At 40.5% G+C, this 19,213-nt stretch overlaps 1 protein-coding gene across 1 annotated transcript; it reads right to left on the minus strand.

Moving 5' to 3' along the window:
* Nucleotides 1-539: 539 nt before the first annotated feature.
* Nucleotides 540-17,776, minus strand: LOC109932974 (myosin-11-like). Its single transcript, XM_020532012.2, has 5 exons — nucleotides 17,414-17,776; nucleotides 15,354-15,967; nucleotides 15,038-15,191; nucleotides 5,449-5,569; nucleotides 540-3,841 (listed from the first exon to the last, which is right to left on the minus strand). Exons 1-5 carry the CDS (start codon nucleotides 17,699-17,701, stop codon nucleotides 3,582-3,584), a joined length of 1,437 nt encoding a protein of 478 aa, XP_020387601.1. The 5' UTR covers nucleotides 17,702-17,776; the 3' UTR covers nucleotides 540-3,581.
* Nucleotides 17,777-19,213: the final 1,437 nt, after the last annotated feature.

Consider the following 19,213-nt stretch of genomic DNA (forward strand, 5'->3'; position numbering starts at 1 on the left):
CGGTTCTCTTGGTTTGGTACTGGCCTGAATCTGGAAGCTGTTGTTCGGATAGTGCTTGGTTGACCTTCCCCCACCCCCGGATGTCCTTTGATCTGATGATGCTCTTGGTTTGGCTTCCTGATTCAGCTTCTCTTGGGTCTTGCTGCCTGTTGGCGGTGGAAGTTTGTTGAAAAAGCCTCTTCCCCAGGTGAAATTAGGGCTAGCAATTATGCTGATTCTGTGCCCAGTTATCTCCCCTCAAATCTGTAGTTTTCTTTAAGCTCTTGATTTTCTCTTCAGAAGTTAATCAGCTTTCCGAGTGTTAGAGGATATGGGAATGGATTTCAATTGATGTGCAACATCCAGTATCTCTGTGAATGGATTTCAATTGAAGTTGAATGTCCGGTATTTTAGGTGATGATGGAGTTTTGCTCGATCCTACAATCTACTGGCCTGAGCTAGTTTAAATTCCTAATGTTAGATGTTAATTGGATGCTGCAATAATGTAGGTCAATTAATTGTGTGCATATAGATCACAATAATTAAATACATATTCCAGATGCAGGTAGAAAATAATGACTGTATTGTGAAAGAAATCAAAATCACACGAATAATGTATTTAAACACATTAAGCATGTCATGATCAAACAGCTGGTCACCTGGCAGTTTGAACAACAAGTATGGTGATCAAACTAGTACTTCCATCTAGATGTATTGATCATGTATATCAATTAAGTTAAAACAAAAAACTGCTCACAGTTCAGTTTTAAAAGTATATAAATTCAGTAAACTGTTTATTCAGTGCTGTAATAACAAAAATTCTCTTGTACCCGAAATTGTCAAGATTACATTTTTTTTTAAAGCCAGTCACTTGCAGTGCTCCAATAATGTAGTCTTTTAAAAAAAAAGTCTGCAAACATTGTACTTGGCTTTATACTGAAATTATTAAATTATTGGATCAGTGTTTGTTCTTGTGCCTGAACAATGAAACACCCCTCGGAGGAACAGTCGTGAGAATGACAGCTTTTTTTTTGTTAAAGCCTGTCTCAAGGTCATGGTGTAATTTGTGGCATCAGCCTGGTCTTTCTTGTGGTTTTACTGTGATACCATGTTGTGCTGGGATATTTGCTAGCCCAGATGCTTCTACCCTCAAGACAGTGCCTTGTCTTGTGTCCAGATTAATACGTGACTCTGTTAAAAGGCATTTTTTTTTTTTTTAAAATGAACCAGCATCACTTATTCCTGGTGCACGTTGGACAACTAAAGTTTCACTGTAGTACTTCAGCATTTTCACATCAAAATGGCTGCATAGGCAAAAATGAGAGTACATTTAAACAGAAGTAGCTTTTGACTTGTAATGGAGATTGAGAGGTCAGATACCAAGGGCAGTTGTTTAATACACTCCCCAAAAGGTGATTTTGTTTGCAAGGAGGGCATTTCGTGTGCTGGATGACAAGCAAACTATTTCTGTGACACCTCCTTCATTAAGTCTCCGGGGACAAGTCCATGACATGGGAATTAATGTCCATGTAATGATTTCATTCCACCATTGTTGGTATTAACTCAGCAGTTGTGCAGGGATTCTCATGTGTGGAGCATGACAAGCTCCTGGGGTGGGGTGGGTGGAATCGTTTATGCACAGGCATTCAGTGCCTAGTCATGCAACTTAGCATTGGTAAGGGATGGGTTCACTGAAATCTCCCTCAAACCACTTCCCATGATCACTCAACCCGAACTGGAATCCAGCAACAATACTAAGCCTCAGAGTGTTATACTAGCAACAGCCACCATCCTCCCAGTGGTGCTACTTTTCAATTGAGCTGCCAGCAATTGTCTAGATAAGTACCTAAGCGGTATTTAATTCAGCAGGCATTTCCTTAAAGAGGCTTTGCCAGCAACTGAGAGATTGGTCATCTCCAACAAAATACTGACCCAAGATTGCGACAGTTAGAGTTTATGTACAAGTGTATTGAGTGATGTTTCAATGGATATATTCTATGGCCTCAACATTTTACTGCATTTTGTATACCTTGGGTGAAGGAATGGAAAGATGCAGTTTCAAATTTGCAGAGGAGTGCCAAGGAGGGGCAGTAAATAGGACCGAGAGTATGAAAGGTACAAAGAAGAAAAGGGAAATTGTCGTTTTGCTGACTTAACCAAATCGGTATGGGCGAGGGTAACATCATTCACTCCAAAAGCAAACAAACTCAGTATTTTTTTTAAAACATGGTCAGCCATTAAATTTTCGATGAGCAAAGAGATTAGACAGTCCAAGCGCACAAATTATTAAAAAGTAACAGACCGGTATAAAAAGCAAACAAACAGGCAAATGGAGTACTGACCTTTATCTCAAGTCAGCTGGAATACAAATAAAGTAAATTAAGTTTTGTTTTGCCGTGGTCAGAGTCCATTTGGAGTGCTGCATTAATGTTGTGCACTGCACCTCAAGGAAAGTTGTTTTAATTAAACAGTTTGGACATGTTATAACACACCTTCGGGACAAGCGGGACTTAAACCCATACCTTCCTACCTAGAGAGACAGACATTACTACCACACCATAACAGCCTTCCTGATTTATATTGCCCTGAGCCTAAATTTGAGAAGTAATCTGATTGAGGTATTTAAAGAGTTAAATAGATTTAATAGTTTCTGATTCTACCCTATTTCATTATACAATAATATTACAAAGGCCACATCTTAATTGGAAACCGGCCATTTAGGAGCAAAGTTAGGAAGGACTTGTTTTCCACAAACACAAATGATAGTAAAAATTTGTATGTTTAATTAAAATAAAAAAAAAAAGAGTAAAAAGCTGCAGCTGCTGAAACAATTAAAACTTTCAAGACAGATGTATTATCAAGTCTTATTCAACAAAGGAATCAAGGTATATGGGGTAAAGACAGTTTACTTATAGATAAACCAGGATCTAATGGGATGGCTTGAGAGCTTAGTACTGTATCCTAACATTCTTATATTCATTCTGAAGATGCAACCCTTATAGTTTCACTCATTTGTGAGACCCCCATGCTGCAACCTGAAATTTCAGCATAACATTAAAAATCTTTGGTTACGTTTTTCTTTCTCAGTGTCAGCATTTCAATAAACTTCAGCTCCGAAATAAATAAAGAGCAGAATAACAATATACATTTGAGATTACTCAGAACAGCTCTTAGGAGTTATTTTCTGTGGCCTTAGCATTCAACTATGGAGCAATTTGTTGGATTGTTCTACCAAACATGAATCCCTTAAGTAACCCAAGCATGGTGTCGTTATTCTAATATTCGTACACTACATAGCTGTGTATTCTTATTTTAAAATTGCCATTTTGTAAAGTGAAGATTTGTTCCTCAAGTGTGGCACTTACCAATATTCTGATGGAAATATATTTACATTCAATCCATTTGCAGTGGTAGAATGTCAGTTACGGTAATAATTAATTTTAAACCCATTCATTGAATTAATTCAATAAGCTTTGAAAAGCAGAGTCTTCCTACTGATTATTAGTCTCCAAAACATTTTCCTTTCCATGTATTCTTTGAGCAGTTGGTGAGTCAACTGGATTCAATTCTCATGGCAGTTTGCAGATTTTGAGCCACTTATGTTATGCACATGCCATCCAGTTTACTCTCACAGTTGACAGCTTATAATTACCAACGTTATTAACTTGGATCTTAAAGCCAGAGTCTGTAATATCAACAGCTTTTACTGTTACTCCAATTGAATCAACTGAGCTGATTTCAGACAAGCTCAGCACAATCACAGGATCCTTCAATATGCGATGAGGGAAGTTAACTTCGCGGATGTGTGGCCAAGCACAGTTGTCTGCAGTTTCACAATAAGTTCTTACTTCACCTGAAAGACCTGTTTAAAACAAAGATAAAGTATTATTGTCATGAAAAAGTTTTAGCCAAAGTTCCAAACCTGCACAATACATTGGCTTTAAAGCTCTTCAATTTAAATTGTTATTTAAATATGTGACATGAATTACAAACTTTGACTGTTGATTGTTGTTGTTTTTAGAAAAGTGATCCACTCTCCCTCAGTAACTAAGAGACATGTGCAATAACTGTCTGAGGCCTAAATAAAGGATTGCAGGCAGCATGGGTAGCTGCATCAGAACACTGATTTCAAAAGTAAAACTGCTGGATTTGACGCCATCCCGCAGCATGTCATAAAATACAATACGTGGTCCATGCATCCCTGATCTGTCTCCCATTTCATGAAGATGGAGGAGTTGTTGGGTCATCCTCTCATTCTTGGATGATTAAGGCTGTTGGGTGGGCATTAACTGGCTATACAAGTGCCTTATCCCACCTTCTGCCATTATTTTACCCATGGTAGGGGGAGACCCATGATTAGTGGGTCACCCAGCAGCTTTTGTGTGGGTTGCATTTGGACAAGGGTTTGGGTTTTGGGGAAACTCCTTTGGGAATCCCATGTGCCTAGAGATACCCATCTCTGAAGACCATGTCCCTTTAACACTGTATCCCCCTGCCCCAGGGACCCCCACACACATGCTGCCAACCTACCATCAGGCTTCCTATACTCTCAGCGTGCATCAATCTGGCCTCGCTAACCACTTCTTCAAATTGGATGTAATTCTACAAATTGGATGTAATTCTATCACTGCTTGACTTACACTACTGAGACGACAAACTACTGTACAACTGAATTAGCTAGCAAACGTCTGAGCTGGGACTTGTTCTCCAAATGGAAGTGGAAGTCTCAGTCTGAGCCAATTAGCATCATTTTATGGGTTGTGCCCAGACATTTCAGTCAAGTATGGTGGGGGAGAGGTAGTAAGTGAGGGTCACAGCATCCTGTAAAATCCAGCACCAAGGGCAGCAGAAGAATCAGAAACACAGGATTTCCACTTTGGCACACTATCCAGCAATATCCATCCCTCTGGGTGATTGTAGATAGAATGAGAACAAAAACTGCTGGAAATCACAGCTGGTCAGGCAGCATCCATGGAGAGAGGGGAAACTAACATTTTGAATCTGGATGACTTTTCTTCAGAGCTGACATGAATTGTGGAGGGGACAGGATTTTTGCAATAGTGGGGCGGGGCAGGGCAGGGCAGTGGGATGGAAGTAGTGCTGTGGGACAAAGGCTGCTGGTCGTGAAGATTAAGTAATCAGAGCCTTGCATTCTCTCTCACCATGTCCTCTCTCCCTACTACCACTCCAGTGAGACTACCTGTTCTTTCCAGTTTGGCGGTTTGACATTCCATTGTTCTGCCTCCTACACTGTAGATAGGATAGAGTTTGTGTCAAGGTTATGATGCTGAATAGCCAATCAATATTCAGATCAAGTCCCATGCCTTAAGCGATTTAGAGAGAATGGGCCTATTGAACCAAGCCCGAGAGACATTAGCAAGTTCTTTTCCAAAAACCCAAGGAACCTTGATACAAGCATCCCTGAACTTTTATGGCAATGAAGATTTTTAATTCTGTGACCATACTTACACTGCTCAACAGTGCTCTTAAGAGCTGTTTCAATCTTCTCCAAGTTTTTTTGCACAGAATGAACTCTTTGATCCAAGGCATCTGCTAGCTGTTTACTTCGATTAATCCCATTACTTGCAACCTGAATTTCATTAAAAAAAATTGTCAATAGTGAAATTTATCTTACTTATCATAACTTGAGTTCCATATTTATATGTGCATCTTGTAGCAATTTACTAAACTAACACCCAGTTCCCCAGTCATTGAGTAGATATGCTACTCCACAATTACATGGGCCATGATGCTATGTACATGGATCTGTATAATTTAACAGCATGCATATGGTAGTTAGGAGGAAAACTAAGATTACTATCTCTCCACAATTACAAATATTCAGCTGGTTATAACATCCTATTTGCACTTGGTCAAGTATTAATGTAACAGCAAAAGTTGGTCGCCGATGGAAATCCAAATGAAAGCTTGTCCATTTATACCACGGCTTTAATATTGCCAAAAGAGTTGACTATATACAGAGCTTGGGGTTACCTTGAGATTATTACACAATGGTTTTTGACTTGATAATTATCAGTAACATCCGAGGGTAACAGTCTTGTACTACATTCAATTACATTATGAAATGTGTAAAATTTCGCTAGTGAGCCTCAAATATTTGACCACTTTTTGCCAGTATAGTTTAGTTTAGGAGGACATGATTTTTAAATATTCTGCCACCATTGTTGAGATATCTTCCATTTTTCTTTCTACTTGCAAGTCTTCCAATTACACCCATTGAGGATGACACCACAGTGCAGAAATACAAATGTTATAAAAGTTGAAGCTATATTATTCAAACATTTACTTTTACAGTCATAGAGATGTACAGCATAGACCCTTCAGTCCAACTCATCCATGCCAACCAGATATCATATGTAAATCTAGTCCCAATTGCCAGCATTTGGCCCATATTCATGTAAACCCATCCTATTCATATTCCCATCCAGATGCCTTTTAAATGTTGTAGTTTGTACCCGCCTCCACCACTTCATCTGGCAGCTCATTCCATACATGCACCACCCTCTGCGTGAAAAAGTTGCAGAGGGTGAAAACATTGCCCCTTAGGTCCCATAAAAATTTCCCCTCTCACCTTAAAGCTATGCCCTCTAGTTGTGGACTCTGCCACCCTGGGGAAAAAACCTTGCCTATTCACCCTATCCACGCCTCTCATGATTTTATAAACTTCTATAAAGGTCACCCCTCAGCTTCCGACACTCAAGAGAAAATAGCCTCAGCCCATTCAGTCTCTCCCTATAGCTCAAACCCTTCAACCCCGGCAACATCTTTTTAAATCTGTTCTGAACTCTTTCAAGTTTCACAACATCCTTCCTATAGAAGGGAGACCAGAACTGCACGCAGTATGCCAAAAATGGCCTAAACAATGTCCTGTACAGCTGCAACATGACCTCCCAACTCCTATACTCAATGCACTGACCAATAAACAGAAGTGTACCAAATGCTGCCTTCACGATCCTATCTATCTGCTACTCCACTTTTAGGGTACTATGACCTACACTCATAAAACATAGAACAGTAAAGGCCCTTTGGCCCACAATGTTGTGCTGAATTTTTACCCTAATCCTAAGGTCTATCTAACCTCCACGCCTACCTTATACTATCATCCATATGCCTATCCAATAGCTGCTTAAATGCCCCTAATGAGGCCGAATCCACTACCCTCTCCGGCAATGCATTCCACGCCCCGACCACTCTCCAAGTAAAGAACCTACCTCTGACGTCTCCCCTATATCTACCTCCACTCACTTTAAAACTATGCCCCCTCCTAATAGCTATCTCCACCCTAGGAAAGAGTCTCTGGCTGTCCACTGTATCTATACCTCTGATCATTTTGTACACCTCTATCAAGTCACCTCTCATCCTTCGTCGTTCTAAAGAGAAAAGCCCTAGCTCTCAACCTTTCCTCATAAGACCTTCCCTCCATTCCAGGCAACATCCTGGTAAATCTCCTCTGCACCTTTTCCAACGCTTCCACATCTTTCCTGTAATGAGGCGACCAGAACTGGACACAATATCCAGATGTGGCCGAACCAGGCTTTTGTATAGCTGGAGCATAACTTCACGGCTCTTGAACTCAATCCCTCTGTTAATGAAAGCTAACACACCATACGCCTTCGTAACAACTCTATCCACCTGGGTGGCAGCTTTCAGGGAACTGTGGACATGAACCCCAAGATCCCTCTGCTCCTCCACAATTTCAAGAATCTTTCTGTCAACCCTGTATTCTGCTTTCAAGTTTGTCCCTCCAAAATGAATCACCTCACACTTTTCAGGGTTAAACTCCATCTGCCACTTCTCAGCCCAGCTCTGCATCCTATCAATGTCCTTCGTAACCTAGAACAGCCCTCCGCACTGTCCACAACGCGACCCACCTTCGTATCGTCCGCGAACTTACTAATCCACCCTTCATCCAAATCATTTACAAAAATCATAAACAGAAGAGGACCGAGAACAGATCCTTGTGGTACACCACTCGTAACTGAGCACCATGTTGAATATTTTCTGTCCACTACCACCCTTTGTCTTCTAAGGATCAGCCAATTCTGAATCCAATCTGCCACATTTCCCCCTATGCCAAGCCTCCTTACCTTCTGCATGAGCCTACCATGGGAACCTTATCAAACACCTTACTTAAATCCATGTATACCACATCCACTGCTCTACCTTCATCCATGTGTTTGGTCACCTCTTCAAAGAATTCAATAAGGTTTGTGAGGCATGATCTACCCCTCACAAATCCATGCTGACTATCACAAATCAAACTGTGCTTTTCCAAGTGATCATAAATCCTATCTCTCAGAGCCCTTTCCAATAATTTGCCCACCACTGACATAAGACTAACTGGCCTGTAATTTCCGGGGTTATCCCTATTCCCTTTTTTGAACAAGGGAATGATGTGTGCCTCTCTCCAATCTTCCCGCACTATACCCGTGGACGGTGAGGACGAAAAGATCATTGCCAAAGGCCCTGTGATCTCTTCCCTCGCTTCCCATAGAATCCTTGGATAAATCCCATCAGGCCCGGGTGACGGACTTATCTTCAACTTCATCAAAATTCCTAGCACATCTTCCTTACTAACATCGACCTCCTCTAACCTACCAGCCTGTTTCACACTGTCCTCCTCTACAACTAGGTCCCTCTCATTTGTGAATACTGAAGAAAAGTAGTCATTAAGGATCTCTTTAGGCTCTGCGCACAAATTCCCTGTACAATCCTTGATCAGTCCTACCCTTTCTCTGGTCATTCTCTTATTCCTCATGTACGTGTAAAAAAGCCTTGGAGTTTTCCTTGATCCTATCTGCCAAGGTTTTCTCATGCCCCCTTATAGCTCCCCTAAACCCTTTCTTCAGCTCCTTCCTGGCTAACTTGTGTCCCTCTAGAGCCTTTTCCGTTCCTGGTTTCCTAAACCTTACAGAAGCATCCTTCTTCCTCTCAACTAACTAGTCATTCGACTTCCCTTGAGAACCAAGGCTCCCTCACTCGACCGCATCTTCCCTGCCTGCTAGAGACAAACGTATTGAGCACACGCAGTATGCATCCCTTAAAACACAATCTCCACATTTGAATAGTGCTCTTCCCTGACAGCATTTGTTCCCATTTTATGTTACCCAGTTCTTGCCTAACAGAATTGTAATTACCCTTCCCCCAATTATAAACCTTACGCTGCTGTATGTACCTATCCTTTTCCATGACTATTGTAAAAGCAACAGAGTTATGATCGCTACCGCCAAAATGCTCTCCTACCAACAGGTCTAACACTTGGCCTGGTTCATTGCCAAGCACCAAATCCAAAAGTAGCTTCTCCTTGTGTTGGTCTATCTACATATTGTGTCAGGAATCCTTCCTGAACACACTGGACAAAATCTGCTCTATTACAACTAAAATGTTTCCAATCAATATTTGGAAAGTTGAAGTCACCCATGACTACAACCCTGTGAGTTCAGCACCTTTCCAGTATCTGCCTCCCAATCTGCTCCTCCACGTCTCTGCAACTATTAGGGGGTCTGTAAAAAAACCCCCAAAGTGATTGCTCCTTTCTTGTTCCAGACCTCAACCCAAACTGACTCTGTCGACATATCATTCTCAAGCTGCCTTTCGGTAGCTGCTATACTAGCCCTGACTAGCAATGCCACTCCCCCGCCTCTTTTTCCACCATCCCTATTTCTTTCAAAGCATCTTTCAAATCCTGGAACTTCCATCAACCATTCAAAAGGTCTCTTTCAGCAATACCTCCCAGGACTTTTTCTCAACATCACCTTGAGGGCATGTGAAAACATGTGTACAACCAGGAAATATTTCAAGTATTCAACCATCTACAGTGACCTTGTATTCCAGGCTCATCTAACTTTGATGCCAAGTGAAGCCAGCCACAGTATAACTTGCATAATTTTTGTAAAAGCTGAAGAAAAATGGCAGCCCAAATTGTGGTTGGTTTGGATGTGGATGGGAATGTCTACACATGCCTGCACAGACATATTTAGATAGTTATTTGTATGGTCAGTGGGAGGAGCTCAATCCTGGCAGGGAAAAAGCTGAAATGGGAACACAAAAACAGATGTCTTTAGCATGACAATTACAGTCTGTACAAGACTGCCAGAATCCACAAAAAAGGAGTTTCAGTGAATGCAAGCAGACAGTTTGAGAACAAGTAAGTTAACGTGATGTTCACGATACTTTAAATCAGAAGAACACAAAATTAACATCAGTTATGCTCTTACACTGCACAATGTGCACTGCAGTCAATCAAATTATCCCAACAAATACCAAACCTACATAAATGTCAGGTTATATAAACCAATTGATTTCATTCACAGCAGAGTGCCAGATTTTACTGAATAACAGACGTTCTTTGCTCTTACTAAAACGTACGACCATATGACTTACAGTGTTATAAGAGAGTAAATAAAACCTGTTTGTAGCTCCTGGTCTCATTTTAGTATTCACAGAATACTATTATAATATCAAGACATTTTAAACATGTTAAATTTTTACATGTCAAAAGATAAAACCCTACTTGGGTCTTTACATCAAGGACATTCCACACACTTAAAGCTCAACTCCATCCATTCCTCATTTTGTTGTGGGTTTGATATAAGGTGTGCATTTTACAATTTTTAAAAATCAATTATTTTAGAGTTTGGATTTTGAACTCGTGGCACATTGATTTGATTTGGCTACATGAGGGAGGTTGATGATTAACTTGTCAGTATTTCTGGAGCAATGTTAATGCAGTATGTGAGATGGAGACCCCCAGATAAAATGGGGTTTGCTTACATTGGAGACAGTTATGTGCAGCGAGAGTAAACATTGAGGAACTTTTAGTTTAAAAAGGATCAAGTTTTTCTTCTGCTTACCCGTACCGGAGAGGGTCTGTCAGTTTGCTGAAGTGCTTGCTAAAGTGAGATGCATGAAATGTTTTCTCCTCAGAAAAGGAGTTTGTTTAGAATTGTTAAGAAATAGGTTACCCCAATGTTAAGCTTTTGGTTTGGAGGTTCTATTCCAAAAATGTTTGGTTAGAATGCTAAAGGGGTTATTTTAAGTTGACAAAGTCCAAGCTCAACTGTGTGATTAATCAAGGAAAAAGCTACCAAACTCTCAATAGCATAAAATCGACAGAATTAGTTTAAGTTAAACCTGTAGATGTTTTAGGGAAACAAAATCTCTCATGTTTATGTACTGTAAAATGACAGTCTTCAGATAGATGGAATTGTATGTTTGCTGTGCTATAAGATCTAAGTAAATAGCTGAGTTTATTCTATTTTATCTTCTTTAAGAAACTTTTTTTATGGCCTCCCCCTCTCTCCCTATTTATTTCAGAACCCCCTTCCCCTCCCCCATTTCTGATGAAGGGTCCAGGCCTGAAACATCTAAAGACGCCTTCCTGCTCCTATGATGCTGCGATCATCCAGCTCTACACCTTGTTATCTACAAAATTGCATGCTGGTGTTTCAGTGAAAGACCAGTTTAGTAAACTCAAAATAAGATTTATTAAATTAGATTTCAGACTGAATCTAACCTCTGCAGTAATAACATCAGTTGGAATGGTAACAAGTAAACGTGTATTAATTCTACAATATTTTGAATTAACCAGGATTTTTTGTGGTTCCAGCTTTCTTGTAATTTGATACTGCAGGAAAATAGCAAAAAGAAATCCAACACATGAATGTGCTACAACAATCGCCCATACCCCACTCACTACATGTACCCATTTGAATCTGAATACTGGGGCAGAAATCTATGTACTTTTCTTCTACTTTTACTGTCCATTAGATTTCCATTTGGATGAAGATGCACTCCAATCTTGGTGGAAAGTAATCTGCACAGCCATGTTAAAATATCTCATGTTAACACTTCAGCAAACAATTTATGTAGCAGCTTGTCCATTAACAAAGTTCCGAAATTCTTTTACTTCAATATTTCTTATCTTGAGCTGGCTAAAACTGAAATTACATTTCCTAGTATGCTCAAGCAATAGTTGATTTTACCTATAAATTTACACCTATCTTGTGTCAAACAATTTGTTCTTACATCAGGTGCTACATATTTTCTGAAATTAAAACCTGCCGTTCTTAAAAGGGAGTGACTTCCTCAGAAGCGAAATTTGTCTATGCCAGTGAAACATTACAAAGCAAAACACAGTTATGTTTTGAACCAGATTTGCTCACTGCTTTCTTTAGAACACCAAATTTAGCCAAACAAAGAGGTGAAGTAGATTGTAGATATAAAGATCATTTAAAACAACTTTTTAAGCTGAGGAAGTTGTACCATAAAATTCTATCAATAATTAACTTTCATTAAAAGTTTAATAAATTGAAATATTCAATACAAACCTTCAGGCACATCAACAGAATTACTTTTGTATGTTAATGACTAAATAATTTCAAAGGAGATTTAAGACAATTTCCTCATTGAAGGCATAAAAGACCTTTGAAAATCATGGAAAAGCTGTCAGCAACCCAACTTCTACACTATGTAGAAAATTGTTTAATTTTATTCAATATTTCTCTTAAGTGCTCGATTGTACAATTCAGTTGAAATGTCAGATATAAAGCTTTGAGCACAAGTAGAAAGAGGTGATCACATTTTCCTTAAAGCCTTACTACAGCTATTGCAATAGCAATCTGCACATCTTACATTCAGAAAAAAAAGGCAGAATAAATTGGAACAAAGGATTAATAGTATGAACAAATTTATAGCACAGACTACCCTTGAGGCGCATTAGCTACAAGCTTATAAAGAACTCAGGCAGCACATTTCCACTCCAGTGAGCTTCAAAACAGAAGAATGACTTATTTAATCACATTGATTAATCAAATCTCCAATTCCTTACACTCCTTTTTTGGTAGGCCTCAACATAAGAACTTTCAACTTTGGATCGCTCTATGATTTATTTAACAATTTAAAAATAACAATTTATTTTATGTATTCGGTTTCTGTAAGTTGAGTAGATACCAGACTGACGAAATCAGATTCTAAACAATTCCCAAATGTGCTTTAGAAAAGAGTTTTAATAGAACTTGCAAAAAGGTGACTTTTCCATCATAACATGAATTGGAGGGGTGGAAATTATACAGTGTCATAAGATATGTTCTTGACTAATCAAACATAAAACAAAGCTTTACCTAGTTTGCCTAACATCATCTTCCAATTTTATCAACTCACATGAACTCAAATAAAAGACATGCGCACTGTTTAGTACATACTCAATATTCATTTTTTAAAATCAACCTGCTCAGGTGTATTATGATAATACAGCTCTGCAGCAGATGGGTCATGAAACCAGCCTTCCAGCTCAGAGTTAGGAACACTACCACTGTACCACAACAGCCCATTCTCTATACTTATGACAACAGTAATTAATTTGGGATAATTTGCAGAGTTAACACAAATAGGATTCGAAATCCATCTTGAACACAAACCACAATTGATTGTGTTTTCCAATTGGGATCTAATGCCAGGCTCATATGGGGGGTGAGCTCATGTATGTTGTCAGCATACTGTCTAAGGCAATCCTCTGGGTTCTAAATTGTCTGTCTCTGCTCACCACAAGTTCCCAACTGCAGATCTGACTGGAGTGCCAACAGTATTGTCAGCCTGGCGGCCTTAGTGGTAGAAGTGGTGGTAAAGCAGGCAGATGAATTCAAGGGCACCTCAACAATGGGAGGCAGCCTCAACTGCATACACAGTACTATTCTATCCAAGAGCCAGGAACTGTTACAGCCATCACGTTCAAGGGGAAACCCTTTGTAGGTCTATTCATGGTCAAGGCTTCAGCCATTTATGTCTGCATCTCAACTTTGGTGCTTGGAGCCCTCTCTACTTTGCTCCTTCCTCTGGACTGCCAGCAGGTGCGCACAATAATGCTAGTAATATGCCAATGGTGGCATAACATGGTCCCAGTGGGCTTTAATTGGACTAAGTCATCACCCGCCTCCATGAAACAGGCAGCCTTCCAAATCCCTGGGCCCATTGTTTGTGAAGCTTCCGAAGCAGAATGGTAACTACGAGCTATCCTGACATGACTTCCCCCGTTTTCTCGAGAAAATCTCATTTAGCATTTCGTCAGACCTGCAGGTCGAAAGAGTACAGAGGAAGAATGATGTCTTGTCATTGTAAACTAGAAATCAGTCAGAGCTTTCATTTGCTCTGGCAGTATATTTCCTTTTGTAATTTAACATTTCAATAACTGTACAGACCTGTTTCTCTAGCTTCTGTTCTGATAATATGCAAATAGAAAAGCTTGAAAAAAATCAGATCAATTAAAAAGTCCAGAATGGCCCCTTTTCAGTGATGCCATTTCATTTTCACACTATACAAAAAGAAAATTCAGCGTGGTTTGGATTGGACACCTTCTAAAATGAAGGTCCAGGATCCAAGGACTGTGCTCAATAAAGCATGCTGATCAACTTTTTCCTTAAATACAAGTGACTTCACAACAATTTTTGTTGCAGTTCAAACATAAGTATGAACAGGATTTGGTTATTCAGCCCTTCAAACCTGCTCCACATTCCAAACGATCATGGTTGACTGTCCAACTCAGTACCCTGTTCCTGCTTTCACTCCACATCCTTTGATTCACTTAGTCCTTAGAACTACATTTAACTTCTTCTCGAAAGCATTCATGTTTTGGCCTCAACTGCTTTCTGTGACAGAGCCAACTCAACATGCTCTGTGTGAAGAAACTTCTTGTCTACGTCCTAAATAGTCTGTCCTATATCCTGTAAACCTCTGGTTCTGGACTCCCTGGTCATCAAGAGTATCCTTCCTGAATTTTCCCTATCTGGTCCTGTTAGAATTTTACAGGTTCTAGGAAATCCCCTCTCATTCTCCTAAACTTGAGTTAATATAGCCCTAACGGATCCAGTATCTCTTCAAACATCAGTACCGGTATCCCAGCAATTAGTCCGGTAATTCTTTGTTGCAATTCCTCCATAGCTTGAACATCCTTCCACCGATAAGCCCAAAACTGCCCTGTACAAGCCCAACAATAAAAATGAGATTTTTGGAACTAAACGATCTCGATGATTTAACACTTTACCTCTGTGATGTGATTTTGTAGGTTGGCTATCATTTCATCCATTTTATCATTTCTGTTTATTAGCTGGCTAAGGCCGTCAGCTACAGTACTTTGTACTGCATTTCGGAGTTCTTCCATGGAGATTTTCTCATTTTGTAACTGATAGGTCAGTTCCCTGCAATAATACAATAGGGAAAATGGTATTATTCAAGCCAGACTCACTCGATGGGATGAATCAGTAGGAATTTAATGGTTGCAGCATGCCTTTTTAATATGTTGTTTTTGTTTGTGTTTCCAAACAAAACTTCCCACCCCAATTACATAACTGTGGTTAAACCTGATATTTTGCAGCTCTTCTTTATTGGAGAGGTATTCTGCTTGTTGGGCCGAAGCAGTCTCTTTAAGTCCCAGTAGTTCATTGCTATGTTGTGCTACCTGTGACTGAATAGCATCAGTCAGCAGAGTTGTCCGATTTAACTGTTTTGTTAATGCAGTTACACCATTGGAGAGGGAAGGAAGATTATGGTCCACAAAGTCTTTGACTGCATTCATCTCCTCAGCACTTTGCTGAAAAGCTTGAAGGTCCTGACTCTCAAGTTCTAGGCTTGTAATTCTATCCATTAAACTTGACAATGACGCAGAAAGCGAGTTTACACTTTCTTCCAATTTTGAACTTGTAGACTTCACACTTGCAATTTGCTGCTCAGTCCTTGGAAATTCAGTTTCTCGGAGAAGTTCAACTGTATGCTCCACATGCTTCAACTCAGTTTTTGTTAGCAAATTCTTCCTGAGCTCACTCACTTCTGTTTGAAGAAAAGCCAACTTACTTTCCAGATCAGAGGCCTGAATCTGTGCCACAGCTACTACTGTCTTATCCACTTTACGTTCTGAATCAGACTGAGCAACTTCGAGATTCAACAACCTTTGTTCATATTCTTCTGTGGTCAACAACTAAAATAAAAGCATATTAAAAATCTTAATCAGAAGAGGTGATATTAAAGTGCATTTTTTGAACTAACCATTTCTACTTTTCACCTACCTGCATTTCTACTTCAGATCAACTAAATATTGGATACTTCAAGGTCTTCTGCACATTTCACGAAAAGAAAAAGCCCAGTTGACCATCCTGGTTTTCAATCTCTCTCCTTCAGTACATTCTCAATTTTAAATTACTCTAACATTGGTGGGTATGCCTTCAATTATCTAAGCCCCAAGTTTTGGTATATCCTCTCTACATCTATGCCCCAATGTCTGTTTTTTTTTAAAAAAAACAACTCTTTAAACAAATTTTGACCTTATATCTCCTCAAGTGGTTTGGCGTCTGATTTGTTTTATAGTGTTCCTGTGTAGTGCCTTGTTAGGTTTTAATGCCTTAAAATACACAACGTAACTAAAATTCGGAAGGGGCTCTTGTTGCAAAGTGGTAGCATCTCAGATGACCATGTTGAAGACCCACCTGCTCCAGTGGTGCATCATAACATCTCTGAACATGCTAATTATAAAATATCTATAAAATAAATGCATCCATAAACAAGGCAGCTAAGTATGTGTCACCAATTGTTTCTTGTTCTTTCTTTCTGCTCTTTAATCTCATCTTCAGCAATAACAAATCCATCTTCAGTAACAGTCACAAGTTTAATTCTGACTTATTCTAACTCTTGACTAGAGAAAGACTTTAGCAGTTGTTATCGATGATATTAGGGGTGCAGGCCTGGGACAATAGAACTTATTTTTAAAGAATATGCTGACTTGAATCCAACAGATTGTTTCAGATCCGATACTGAATTTTACTGTGGTCAGGTTTTATGCAGATATTTCAGAGCCTTAATCTGGAAAACAATGATTTGAAACTTACACCATCTCTATGGAACCAATGAAATACCACATATTCGACAGTTCCATAAAGACAGTGATTATAGGAATCAGATAAATCCAACATCAATTGGAAGTTAAAAAAAAATCTGCAGAAGCTGGAAATCAGAAACAAACACAGAAATTGCTGGAGAAACTCACCAGGTTTGACAGCAGAGAGAGAAAGCAGAGTTAACATTCCGGGTCCAATGACCCTTCTCAGGACTGGCAGTAGCTAGAGAAAGGACGGAGTGGTATATGCTAAAGAAGGCGTAGGAGGAGGAGGAGTGAGAGTAAACGATCGGTGGAAATGGAACCCAGTTGGAAGTAGTTATTCAACATCGAGAGGTGAATTAGAAGTTTGAAAATCTGCACTATGTCCCGGAAATGTTAAAAAACTTAATTAAAATTAAAAAGTTATGATGAACACAACAGTTTCCATTAACTCTTTCCTCCCCATATTCCATTCGCCAGGGATAACTGAACAGCCCGAAATTAACAATTCACTGTGAAAGATGGGGGAAGCCTACCAGGATAAATACACACCTTCTGGCTCAACTCATTCACTTCAGCCTGGATCGTATCGAACTGAGACAGCTTCTTTTGCAGAGTTTGGACGGTCTGATCGAGGCTGGCGATGCTTTGGAGCTGTTGCTGGATGTACCAGCAGCCAAAGCCGCCGCCGCCGCCGCAAGCTATCAGCAGCAGGAGGAAGGTCCACAGCAAGGAGACGCCGGCTGGAGCCGAGGGAGATTCCGCCACATTCTTACTCTCAGACCTGCTGGAGTTTTCATCCCCGCGATGTCCACCTTTCCCCTTCCGACTTCTCATCATTCCCAAACTTTCTGCCAAAACTTTTTTTTCTCTCTGTCTGCAACTTTTCCACCCTGGACCTGAAATGACGTGAACGACACGGGGAGGGAGGGGCGTGTCCATGTCAGCGATAGGCTGACCTGGTCCAATCAGAGGTCAGTCACCCCTTGCCGTTTGTCGGAATCAGCCAATAACACGAGGACGCCGAAGTTTGGAGAGAGGTCCGTGCACCAATCACAATATTTCAACTTTTAAACTTCTGATCTGCTCAATATCGAAGAAATCAGTAGTTTCTGGCGATATATTAATTATTGTGAAAATTGTGGATGCTGGAAATCAGAAACAGAAACAGAAATTGCTGGAACAACTCCGCAGGTCTAGCTAGAGAGAAAGGAGAGTGAAAGTTTCGAGTCCAGTCACTCTTCTTCAGAACTGAAGTAGTGTTTTTTTGTTTGTTGCGCACACATTGGCCTGCCAAAACAGTATCTGAAGTAGAGGGGATAGTAGGAACTGCAGATGCTGGAGAATCTGAGATAACAAGGTGCAGAGCTGGATGAACACAGCAGGCCAAGCAGCATTAGAGGAGCAGGAAGGCTGATGTTTCGGGCCTTGACCCTTCTTCAGAAATGGGGGAGTGGAATGGGGTTCTGAAATAAATAGGGAGAGAGGGGGCGGCAGATAGAAGATGGATAGAGGAGAAGAAAGGTGGAGAGGAGACAGACAGGTCAAAGAGGTGGGGATGGAGCCAGTAAAGGTGAGCGTAGGTGGGGAGTTAGGGAGCAGATAGGTCAATCCAGGGAGGACGGACAGGTCAAGGGGGCGGGATGAGGTTAGTAGGTAGGAAATAGGGGTGCGGCTTTAGGTGGGAGGAAGAACAGGTTAGGGAGGCAGGGACGAGTTGGGCTGGTTTTGGGATGCAGTAGGGGGAGGGGAGATTTTGAAGCTTGTGAAATCCACATTGATACCATTGGGCTGCAGAGTTCCCAAGCGGAATATGAGTTGCCGTTCCTGCAATCTTCGGGTGGCATCGTTGTGGCACTGCAGGAGGCCCAGGATGGACATGTCATCTGAGGAATGGGAGGGGGAGTTGAAATGGTTCGTGACTGGGAGGTGCAGTTGTTTATTGCGAGCCGAGCGTAGGTGTTCTGCAAAGCAGTCCCCGAGCCTCCGCTTGGTTTCCCCGATGTAGAGGAGGCCACAACAGATACAGCGGATGCAGTATACCACATTAGTTTTGGATGTCCAAAGGACTTAGCGGGCAGTGTAAAAATGCACGCTCTTTCTTGGTTTTAATTTGTTGCTTGCTTAACATTGCTCTTTGTATAACTCCTCAGTATGCAAAGGGAGTTTGCAAACAGGGGTTCCCCAATGTCGCAATGGATAGATCTAACTAAATGTTGCAGAACATTCCAAGTAGTTGGGCTATGCCATACCATCTGACCCTCATGAAGATGTTTAGGTAGAAAAAGCATCTTTGACTGCATATACATAAAATGTCCTTGAGGCCCTGGGGCAAAAAACGATGGTAGATCT

The sequence above is a fragment of the Rhincodon typus genome, chromosome 25, assembly GCF_021869965.1.
Source record: "Rhincodon typus isolate 14 chromosome 25, sRhiTyp1.1, whole genome shotgun sequence".
NCBI lineage: Eukaryota > Metazoa > Chordata > Chondrichthyes > Orectolobiformes > Rhincodontidae > Rhincodon > Rhincodon typus.